Source organism: Portunus trituberculatus, chromosome 36, assembly GCF_017591435.1.
Source record: "Portunus trituberculatus isolate SZX2019 chromosome 36, ASM1759143v1, whole genome shotgun sequence".
In the NCBI taxonomy this organism is placed as follows: Eukaryota; Metazoa; Arthropoda; class Malacostraca; order Decapoda; family Portunidae; genus Portunus; species Portunus trituberculatus.
In genome coordinates this window covers 7,303,690-7,315,442 of record NC_059290.1, presented here as the reverse complement: position 1 = coordinate 7,315,442, position 11,753 = coordinate 7,303,690, and the positions used below count along the sequence as shown (strand labels likewise).

Genomic DNA, 11,753 nt, shown 5'->3' with positions numbered 1-11,753 from the left:
TACATAAGTAAAACCCGTACAGATTGAATTTATGGATAACCTCCTTCAATAAAACTTGAAATAGATTATAACTGGGTAACGTTAGTTGTGTATCAAGTGTCAATGAAGTGCCAAATGAGTCTCGTGGGGTATGAAATATGGCCATGACTAAGGAGAGCTTGCAGTGATGAAAAGGATTTGTTGATCAATAATTGCGCTGCATTAAATTGCACCATTGCCGTTTTTCCCCTAGTGATGCAATTTATAATGATTTTATTTTCCTTTTATGTAAGAAGTGCCCTACTGCCCAAGGACAATATAATTTTTATAAAAAGCCTCCCTAGAGAGAACGGCCAAAAGAGTGTCTAAAAAAAGTTAGTAATGATTCGTTTGTCAAATGGTTACTATTATGATGGATCGAGAAGGCTGGTAGAGTACCTTAGACATAATTTATGTGTCTACTGCCCACCACCGGGTTGCAGAAATTTACCAGCATATTTGATAAATGGCAGCAATATGTAGTATGGACATTAATTCTTCAGACCACTACTGCGTGAATCATGTTCTTGCCAACAAAATGATAGTTATATTTGGGATATTTATTTGCATATTATTCATTAATTGGATAACATTAACACATGTCCGTCAGTAGTTAGAAAAAAAATTGAGTGAAATATGTTGAATTATATTTAATCTGATAAAAAAAAAATTGTAGTTAAATAGCAAGCGATGTATGATATATGACTGTTTAAATGCAGTTTAACGTAATAGTCGAACATATTTTATATAAAAAAAAAAAAGCGTTAAAACGAGGTTAAAGGAACATCAGAACCCAAGGCGCTGCTCCTCAGCTCCTGCGATAGTGTCAGACAGACACCGTCAGTCCGTCACACTACGCCACGCCAGACAACACGTGACGCTTGTGATGGCGACACACACTGCGCCGTAGGTCACCTCGCTGCCTTGTGTCACTGGCGCATTGTGACTGTCACTGACTGAGGTGATCGCTCCCACCGCAGACAATTATATATCCATTGATAGTAACACTGCATGATAATAATATGCATTGCTTTTGTATCCAGTAGACAGCTATATACTTAATTGTTATTCTTTGATACGTACTACATTTTCTTATGCATTATCATATATTATTTTTTTTTATTTATTTAATTTATTTTCAATGGCGTACTACAGTAATGTTTCGTGTCATTTCAAGGTCAATATTTTTGTGGCTGCTGATGTCTTTTAAGTGTCTTAGCGATAATGGGTAATGTGATATGTACAGGTAGGCTACACATGTGACATTTCTTCCTCCCTTCAGAGATTACCGGTGCAACCTGAACATGGAGACAAAAAGGTAAAACAGCCACATTTATTTAGTTACTTCGTAAAGTTTTTTTTTCTCTCTCTCTCTCTCTCTCTCTCTCTCTCATGTTTGATTGTATTTGAAATTTAGTTTGTCATTGTGTTTGCTTTGTGATACTAAAGGTAAATATGGATCTCTTCTCCCTAAAGTGCCTTTTTTGAGTTTCCCTTCGAAGTGGCTCCCCCGCCTGAGGAGGACTACAGCCTCTCGCAGCAGCCATCGCAGCTCCCGCCCACTCAGGTCAGGTAACACGTGTGTTTCGACATTGTACTATATACGCTAGACACGCTGTGTCGTGAAGAAAGTATAGAAAACCAAACGTGATTAAAACTTTAAAGAACCCTGTCTACCTAGAGTAGGGGAATTACTCCTTTATTTGAATAATTAAAACAAAAGTTTCTCGACAGGAACTGTCACTATTTGCCATTAATAACCAAATGCAGGAAAACGTAAATACATTTTATGAAAAAAAACCCATCACTTGAGAAAAGCGAATTTCCTGCAGGAAGGTATGCCGCAGCAGCCGCACTATACAGTCAGTAATATTTGTGGCAGACCGCACACTAAAGCGGCAGCGGCACCCCTTTTTTGTCCCATTGTGGCCACTGCCTCATGATGGGAAAAGAATAGAGCTGAACCTGAGTCAGGAATAGTACTCGTAATTTGTTGTCAGAGTTGTGGATGAATGAAATAGACTCGGTATGTTATGAGGTTGTAGTGTTAAGTAATTAAGGAACTTTAAAAGAAAATTATATACATATATTTATAGATGTACATGATAGATGGAAGTGAATAGTTATATTTTATTCGGGGACTGCCATGTGTAAGCCTAACAGCTTATTGTAGCTTTTCATGTAGCTTGCAGGTTTACTTTTATGTGCCACTGAGGTTGTCATAGCTGGCAGATACCCATGTGTGCCTGTTCTTTATCCAAATCAACCTGTACATTTTCTCTGTATGTAGAAGAATACTTTAATTCCTTTTCAGTATCGTAAATTTTGTTGGTTGCATGCATTTCCAAAGCAGCCCAGTGAAACTTTTCGTGTGTCCTCAGGTGTGGTCCAAGGCTCCACAATCCTGGCAGACACCCAAGACCTGCCATGCAGCCATGGGGCACCAGCAAGTGTGCAGGAAACCTTGGGGCCAGCGGCTCAGCCATGCACCACAGAGCCATCAACAGGTACATGGTCACTACACTCCAGAGCATAGCCTCACCCAGGGTCACCAGACAGAGGGCCACTTCTACCACCAGGACCAGCTGTGCACTGCTGATGAGCAAGAGGAGCAAGCAAGGGATCACCAGACTTACCAGAAAGGACTTGGTGCTCATGGTCATCAAGTTCACCCAGGTCAAGTCATGCAGCATCAGGCCACTCCAGACCACCAGATCTACACAGGAGCCTCACAGAATCACCAGGTGCACCAGGCTGTGAATCACACTACACAGGGTCACCAAGTACAGCTGACTTCAGCATCTTGTCTGAGCAGGTATGGACTCACATGTGAGTGCATGTGGAATTGTAAATTACGTACATTACACAGTAAAAGTAAGTACATACTGAAGTTTGTAGAGCAATGTTGTAAATTAAACAGTATCAGGGATACAAGGACAATACACACACACACACATACACACACACACACACACACACACACACACACACACACACACACACACACACACACACACACACACACACATGTATATGGTTCCCATATATAAGAGTGGAAGGAAGGAAGAACCTTTAAATTACAGGCCGGTATCACTAACTAGTGTAATATGCAAGATATGTGAAAAAGTAATAAAGAAGCAATGGATCGAGTTTCTTGAAGACAACAAAATATTATCAAATAGCCAATTTGGTTTTAGAAAAGGTCGGTCATGTGTGACAAATTTATTGAGTTTCTACTCTAGAATAGTTGATAAAGTACAAGAGAGAGAGGGATGGGTTGACTGTATTTATTTAGATCTAAAAAAGGCTTTTGATAAAGTGCCACATGAAAGATTACTATGGAAGTTAGAGGAGAAGGGTGGCTTAAAAGGAAGCACATTGAGATGGATGAAGAATTACTTAAGGGGGAGAGAAATAAGGACGATAGTTAAAGATATGAAGTCCAAGTGGAGAACAGTAGACAGCGGAGTGCCACAGGGGTCAGTATTGGCACCAATACTTTTTCTCGTATATATAAATGACATGCCAGAGGGAGTGAACAGCTACATAAATCTGTTTATGGACGATGCGAAACTGTGCAGAGTCATTAAACAAAAAGAGGATTGTGAAATACTACAGGAAGACTTAAACAAGATCTGGAAATGGAGCAAAAAATGGGAGATGGAATTCAATGTGGACAAAAGCCATGTCATGGAAATGGGAAAAAGTGAAAGACGACCAGTGGGAATCTATAAGATGGGAGATGGAGTAGAACTAGAAAAAGTAAAAAAGGAAAAGGACTTGGGAGTGACAATGGAAGAAAATAATCAACCGGTTAGCCATATTGATAGAATTTTCAGAGAGACATATAATTTGCTAAGGAATATTGGAGTAGCATTTCACTATATGGACAAGGAAATGATGAAGAAATTGATAAGTACTAAAATAAGACCTAGATTGGAATATGCAGGAGTTGTGTGGACTCCCCATAAAAAGAAACACATAAGAAAATTAGAGAGACTACAAAAAATGGCTACAAGAATGGTTCCAGAATTTAAAGGGATGGCATATGAGGAGAGACTAAAGGCAATGGATCTACCAACCTTGGAGCAGAGAAGAGAGAGAGGGGATCTGATACAAGTTTATAAATTGATTAACGGAATGGATGAAGTGGATAATGAGAAACTGATCCTGAGAGAAGAATATGACTTTAGAAGCACAAGATCGCATAGTAAGAAACTAAGGAAGGGACGATGTCTGAGAGATGTTAAAAAATTTAGTTTCCCGCAAAGATGTGTTGAGACTTGGAACAGTTTGAGTGAGGAAGTGGTATCAGCAAAGAGTGTACATAGTTTTAAAGAAAAATTGGATAAGTGTAGATATGGAGACGGGACCACACGAGCATAAAGCCCAGGCCCTGTAAAACTACAACTAGGTAAATACAACTAGGTAAATACACACACACACACACACACACTGGCTTCACTAGCCAGAGGACCGGGGTTCGATTCCCCGGCCGGGTGGAGATATTTGGGTGTGTCTCCTTTCACGTAGCCCTGTTCACCTAGCAGTGAGTAGGTATGGGATGTAAATCGAGGAGTTGTGACCTTGTTGTCCCGGTGTGTGGTGTGTGCCTGGTCTCAGGCCTATCCGAAGATCGGAAACAATGAGCTCTGAGCTCATTCCGTAGGGCAATGTCTGGCTGTCTTGTCAGAGACTGCAGCAGATCAAACAAACAGTGAAACAGTAGAGGCTGTCCTGCATTACAATTTTAATGAAGTAATTAAGAGAGAGAGAGAGAGAGAGAGAGAGAGAGAGAGAGAGAGAGAGAGAGAGAGAGAGAGAGAGAGAGAATGAAGGTAGAAAGCTGCTTCAACAAGTAGGCAACTACATATTTGTACATATTTTAACTTTTTTTTCTACTTTTTGCATCCCTTTGCAGCAGTGGCAGGGAGACTTCTGCTTCAGGAAACCAGCAGGGAAATACTTCAGATAGTGGCATGCTGAGGCCTGTGGCAGAAATACGTATCCTTTTTACGTATCTTTGGATGGGAAGAGGGATGGGGGATGAAGATGAGTGATATAGTTTAGGAAGGGATGCTTACATAGCAATGAGTGAAATTTGCAAGAAGTGGTGAACTGGGCTGTACATGTGATGATTTTCTTCATTGTTTATGCTTTCACATACATATATTCCTACCTTATATATATATTGATTTCCAGGGAGTTTTCCATCACATTTTTCTTAACATTATGGTCAGCTGCCCAGTACAGGTCCCTCTTCTCCCAGTTTCCCTTCTTTAACATTGTCCAATCCACAGTGTTTCCTGATGTGTTTGAGTCTGGTAAGAACTTTGCTTTGTATTTTTGTGAGTGTCAGTGAAGTATTTTGCATGACTGGACAGTTCATGATGTTTCCTGTCTCCTCAGATCGCTCAGTGGTGGTGTCAGCTCCCACGGGCTCAGGAAAAACTGTGGTGATGGAGCTAGCTTTGGTGCGGCTCCTCATAACTCGAGACCGTAATCATCCCAGTGATCCTCCACCCCAGCCAGCTAGGGTGGTGTACAGTGAGTATTAGGGATCACTGCTATACTCTATGGCTTAAACTTACCTTTGTCTCATGCTTAGTAGGAAGTTCCTTGCATCATATATAGGGATTCCAGAGATTAGTATGGTGTGGTTTAGTTTTTCTAACTCACTGCATTTTTCTTGGATGTAATTTGTTCATACCATTATCATTGCATTCTGTATGACATTCTTTGGTGACTGGTGCATTTTTGCATGTGATTAGTGGCACCCATGAAGGCACTGGTGACAGAGAGGTACTTGGACTGGCGACAGCGACTGGCACTGCTCAATCTTACGTGTGCTGAGATCACTGGTGACACCGAGCATGATGACATTACTGTCATCAAGAACTCACAGGTGTGTTTGTTATTATATCTATTTCCTATGGTTCTCAGTTTGTATAAGTTGTTTTAATGTCTCACTCTGGGTATCCTGTGTTGTTTATCTGTATAGTAGTTAAGTAACTACATATTCTTATTGGCTAATTGTTGCATAAGGGAGGTGGATAGAATGGGGGGTGAGAGAAAGTAGAAGGCATTGGGGCAAGAGAAAAAACCCTGAGGAACACCACAGTTGATAGATTTAGAAGAACAGAGATCATCAATTACAGCAACAGTCAGAAGAAAATTTGAGGTAAAGTTACATAGAAGTATAGAAGCAATAGGAGGATATTCTGGAAATAGAAGAGAATGGCCAAGATTCAGTCAGGAGGGCCAGATCACCAGGTAAATAGCCCTAATGAAATCAATACTGACAGTCAGATGTAAGGTTGTGAATTGAAGTGAAGTGAACTGTTGTAAAAGATCTTTATTGTATTTGTCACATCTGCCATGTTAGTGTCAGACAGCATTACTGTATTCATGTTGTATTCTGTCAGGTGATACTGACCACGCCGGAGAAGTGGGACTTTCTCACCCGCCGCTGGAGGGACCATGCCTCCCTCATGCAGGCAGTGTCTCTCCTCCTCATTGATGAAGTAAGCCTCATGTATCCAAACATAAATTAGAACTTAGTAACATACAATAAAATTGTTATTCATGTTCTTGTATATTACAACTTGTGTGTACAAAATATTGTTGCTGGTCATCCATATTACACATGTAATTGAAAACATTATTGTTATATATGATATGCATAGCACAGTAATCATTTATCTCTCATGTTGACATCAGTGTATGTAGTGTGTTTCATGTTGCTCTTGGTGGTGCCATGCAGGTGCATGTGCTGAGTGATGAGGGTCGTGGGCCAACCCTGGAGGCTGTGGTGTCCCGCATGAAGACCATCCGAGCCACCAGGCCCTCACATGGAAACTCAGATGCATCACCCAGGCTCAGGTGTGTTGTGTGCCATCATCTACCAGTTACTACTACCATTGCTATGATTAGTACACTACTCCTAGTCAGGACTTGTACCTGTACTGCATCCACCAAATATTTATGTCATTACTATGTATGTTAGGGTTGTGATGTATTGCTGTATGTACTGTACACTTTAATTTTATTGAGTTACCTGAGGCTAATGGCATTTAGAATATAGATTATAATTTTGCTTATAACATGTTTAGCATTGGTATTCATGCATAGATGACAGGTTGTTTTGTATTTTCCAACACATATTCTGCAACTCCAAGGTTTGTGGCAGTGTCAGCAACAATTCCTAATGTTGAGGATGTGGCTGCCTGGCTTTCAGATGATCCTGCTCCTGCAGTCTTTCACAAGTAAGACAATGCATTCTTCTATTGTGCTTTAACTCTTATTTTCAGGAAATTGGTGTTACAGAATGATAAAGAACCCCAAGTAGATACCTAGACCATTCTACTCTCCATTAGAAATCAGTATCTTGATGCAATATATTTCTTGTTGCCATGTGCTCTCAGACTAGAGGAGAGTCTGCGGCCTGTCAAGCTGCGACGAGTGGTGCTGGGCTATGACTGTCGGGACAACTGGACAGAGTTCCGCTTTGATATCTCACTTAACTACCGACTTTCTGGTGTTATTGCCAACTACAGTGAAAATAAACCCACACTAGTAAGTAAACTTTACATTTTCTCTTCATCCATTTTTTCTTTTTCTCTCTCCTTATTACTTTCCCTCAGCCTCCTGAAAATCACAATCCACAACCTCAGCATCAGAGCACTAGACTGTAGGATTGTGGATGATTCCAGGTTTTTGTATCAACAAGAAAGGCAGCTCAGTCCTCTGCCACCACCCTGGCCAAGGAGGCACGGCTCATACGAGATGCAGCACACAAGCAGCTTCTCACCACTGTTGCTAATGGACTCAGGGACAACAAGCTCAGAGGTACTTGAATACTACTCACATGGAAGGAGTAGGAAGCAGCTGGCTACAATGGTCAATATACAGTATTCTACCTTGTTGCTCAGTCATATCTTACTCCAGTGAATGTCTTCATTTAGAATACTCAGTCATTTGAGTGGTTTTGTGATGTTCTGTGGACTATCAAGCCATACATACTTTCCTTTTGGTGCAGAGTGTGTGATGTATGGTGTTGGGTTCCACCATGCTGGGCTGGTGATGGGGGACAGAAGACAAGTGGAGGAGCTGTTCATTGCCAGTCAGTTGCCTGTCCTTGTGGCTACAAGCACCTTAGGTTAGTGTGTGTATTTACCTAGTTGTTGTAGTTTTACCTAGTTTTAGTTTTACAGGGCCTGGGGTTTATGCTCGTGTGGCCCCGTCTCCATATCTACACTTATCCAATCTTACTTTAAAAGTATGCACACTCGTTGCAGACACTACTTCTTCATCCAAACTGTTCCACGTCTCAATACATCTCTGCGGGAAACTATATTTTTTAATATCTCTCAGAGATCTTCCTTTTCTCAGCTTTTTACTATGTGATCTTGTGCTTCAGATGTCATATTCTTCTCTCAGGATCAGTTTCTCATTTGGTCCATTCCGTTGATCAATTTAAAAACTCGTATCAGGTCTCCTCTCTCCCTTCTTTGTTCCAGGGTTGGTAGATCCATAGCCTTTAGTCTCTCCTCATATGTCATCCCTTCAAATTCTGGAACCATTCTTGTAGCTATTTTTTGTAGCCTCTCCAATTTCCTGATGTGTTTCTTTTTATGAGGGGTCCACACTACTCCTGCATATTCCAATCTGGGTCTTATTATAGTACTTATCAATTTCTTCATCATCTTCTTTGTCCATGTAGTGAAATGCTACTCCAATATATATGTGTGTGTGTGTGTGTGTGTGTGTGTGTGTGTATTTACCTAGTTGTATTTACCTAGTTGTAGTTTTACAGGGCCTGGGCTTTATGCTCGTGTGGTCCCGTCTCCATATCTACACTTATCCAATTTTTCTTTAAAACTATGTACACTCTTTGCTGTGTGTGTGTGTGTGTGTGTGTGTGTGTGTGTGTGTGTGTGTGTGTGTGTGTGTGTGTGTGTTTACCTAATTGTATATTACAGGGTTCAAGCATCCTATGTAGAAAACTAAACTTTTCAATGTTCCTCAAATATTGACTTTTTAAGATCTTGGAGCGTCCTCTCATCTGTCTATCTCCATCTTCAAACAGTGATACCAGGTCTTGTCTGTCTATCTTTTCTATTTAATATGTTATTAGATTACCTTTCTCCCATCTATCCGTCAAAGTTGGTTGTCCTATTTCCTTCAGTCTTTCTTAGGTGTGGTCCTTCACCTTCTTCGTAGCTGTTCTTTGAATTCTTTCTAATTTCTTGTATCCTTTTGCATGTGTGGAGACTACACCACTGCTACGTTTCAAGTTTGGGTCTTATCGTTTGTTTCATCATACTCTTATTCATATAATTAGATGCAACCCTGATATTTGTTAGTTGTTGAAGTAACAAACCCATTTATGTGTCTTTCTGGGGTCAGGATGTCTTGTATAACCACTTCCAGGTCTTTCTGTCCTTACTCTTCATTGTAATCTTTTTTCCCATTTTGTATTCCAACATAGGTTTTCTATTACTTTTACTCATTTCCATCACATGGCATTTCTTAACATTAAGTTCCAAGTTCCACTTTTGGCTTCACTTCCTTATCTTGTCAATATCTCCTTGCAATTCCATACAGTCCTCGTTGGTCTTTATTACTCTCAAGAGTTTTTCCATTGTCTACAAAAAAAAATTATGTAGCTACTCAAGCCCTTTTGTATATCATTAATATATATTTGGAACATTATTGGTGTCAGCACTGAACCCTGTGGTATGCCATTAGTTACTGTGCTCCAATTTGATAAGGTGTCTCTTACCACAGTCCTCATTTCTCTTCCTGTTAAGTAGTCCCTCATCCAGCTTAAGATATTTCCTTTTATTCCTATGTGTTCAATTTTCCATAAGAGTCTTCTATGTGGTACTCTAGCTGTCTAAAGCATTTTTGATATCCAAATACACCCATCCATCTCTTCCTTGTACCTTGTCTATTACTCTTGTATAGAGACTTAGTAGATTTGTTATACATAATCTTCCTTTTTTAAATCCAAATTGGGAGTTATATATAATTTTATTTTCCTCTAGATAATCCACTCATTTTTCCCTTGATCATAACTTAACAGATCTTTCTCACAACACTAGTCAGTGACACTGGTCTACAATTTAGGGGCTCAGTCTTTTTTCCTTCTTTGTATATAGGCACTATATTTACTCTTGTCCACTCCCTTGGTACTTTTCCTTCTATTAAAAAGGTGTTGATCACATCCCTAATTGGTTCCACCAGCTGTTCTCTACATTCTCTCATGCAGTGTCCATCCTGACACTCCATCTGACCCCATTGCTTTTCTAACATCCACCTTCTCTGATAATTTGCTAATTTTCTGTTTTTGCACCATAATGTTCCTTAACCCTTCCTGCGTCACTTCATCGTTTAGTTCTATAAAATCTCATTCTACATTAAATACTGATCTAAAGCTCTCATTCAATATGTTAATTCACTTTTTGTTATTTCATATATCCTATTTCCCTTGATTAACTTATTGATGGTCTTTCTGTTCGTCATCTCTCCATTTATGTAGTTTGGGTTCCTCTTCACATTTCTTTACTACATCCTTTTCAAACTCTCTCCTCCTCCTCCTTATTCTGACATGTTCATATTGTGCCTCCTTATATTACTTCCTATTGTCTTCTTCATTGTTTCCTTAATTTCTTCCAAGCTCCATCCTTACTCTTCTTAGCTTCTTTACATCTAGCATTATATCACAGAGAGAGAGAGAGAGAGAGAGAGAGAGAGAGAGAGAGAGAGAGAGAGAGAGAGAGAGAGAGAGAGAGTCATCACAACTAATAGAAAATGGTTTAAAGGGGAGGCAATAAGTGTGTGTGTGTGTGTGTGTGTGTGTGTGTGTGTGTGTGTGTGTGTGTGTGTGTGTGTGTGTATTTACCTAGTTGTATTTACCTAGTTGTAGTTTTACAGGGCCTGGGCTTTATGCTCGTGTGGCCCCGTCTCCATATCTACACTTATCCAATCTTACTTTAAAAGTATGCACACTCGTTGCAGACACTACTTCTTCATTTAAACTGTTCCACGTCTCAATACATCTTTGCGGAAACTATATTTTTAACATCTCTGACATCTTCCTTTTCTCAGCTTTTTACTATGCGATCTTGTGCTTCAATGTCATATTCTTCTCTCAGGATCAGTTTCTCATTATCCACTTGGTCCATTCCGTTGATCAATTTATAAACTTGTATCAGGTCTCCTCTCTCCTTCTTTGTTCCAGGGTTGGTAGATCCATAGCCTTTAGTCTCTCCTCATATGTCATCCCTTCAAATTCTGGAACCATTCTTGTAGCCATTTTTTGTAGTCTCTCCAATTTCCTTATGTGTTTCTTTTTATGAGGGGTCCACACTACTCCTGCATATTCCAATCTGGGTCTTATTATAGTACTTATCAATTTCTTCATCATTTCTTTGTCCATGTGGTGAAATGCTACTCCAATATTCCTTAGCAAATTATATGTTTCTCTAAAAATTCTATCAATATGGCTTACTGGTTGATTGTTTTCTTCCATCGTCACTCCTAAGTCCTTTTCCTTTTTACTTTCTCCAGTTCTACTCCATCTCCCATCTTATAGATTCCCACAGGTCGTCTTTCACTCTTTCCCATTTCCATGACATGGCTTTTGTTCACATTGAATTCCATTTCCCACTTTTACTCCATTCCCAGATCTTATTTAGGTCTTCTTGCAGTATTTCACAATCCTCTTTTGC

The 11,753-nt window shown here is 39.9% G+C and overlaps 1 protein-coding gene across 1 annotated transcript in view; it reads left to right on the top strand.

The window, feature by feature from the left end:
- Window positions 1-1,506: 1,506 nt before the first annotated feature.
- LOC123513462 (probable ATP-dependent DNA helicase HFM1) overlaps window positions 1,507-11,753 on the top strand; it is a 236,435-nt gene continuing 226,188 nt past the window's right edge. Inside the window, exons 1-12 of the mRNA XM_045270625.1 lie at window positions 1,507-1,585; window positions 2,400-2,833; window positions 4,940-5,022; window positions 5,259-5,342; window positions 5,428-5,565; window positions 5,790-5,923; window positions 6,444-6,542; window positions 6,782-6,900; window positions 7,197-7,283; window positions 7,443-7,593; window positions 7,731-7,866; window positions 8,057-8,176. Coding sequence (XP_045126560.1) covers window positions 2,454-2,833; window positions 4,940-5,022; window positions 5,259-5,342; window positions 5,428-5,565; window positions 5,790-5,923; window positions 6,444-6,542; window positions 6,782-6,900; window positions 7,197-7,283; window positions 7,443-7,593; window positions 7,731-7,866; window positions 8,057-8,176 — 1,531 coding nt within the window. The 5' untranslated portion in view covers window positions 1,507-1,585; window positions 2,400-2,453. The remainder of the gene's footprint in view (window positions 1,586-2,399; window positions 2,834-4,939; window positions 5,023-5,258; window positions 5,343-5,427; window positions 5,566-5,789; window positions 5,924-6,443; window positions 6,543-6,781; window positions 6,901-7,196; window positions 7,284-7,442; window positions 7,594-7,730; window positions 7,867-8,056; window positions 8,177-11,753) is intronic.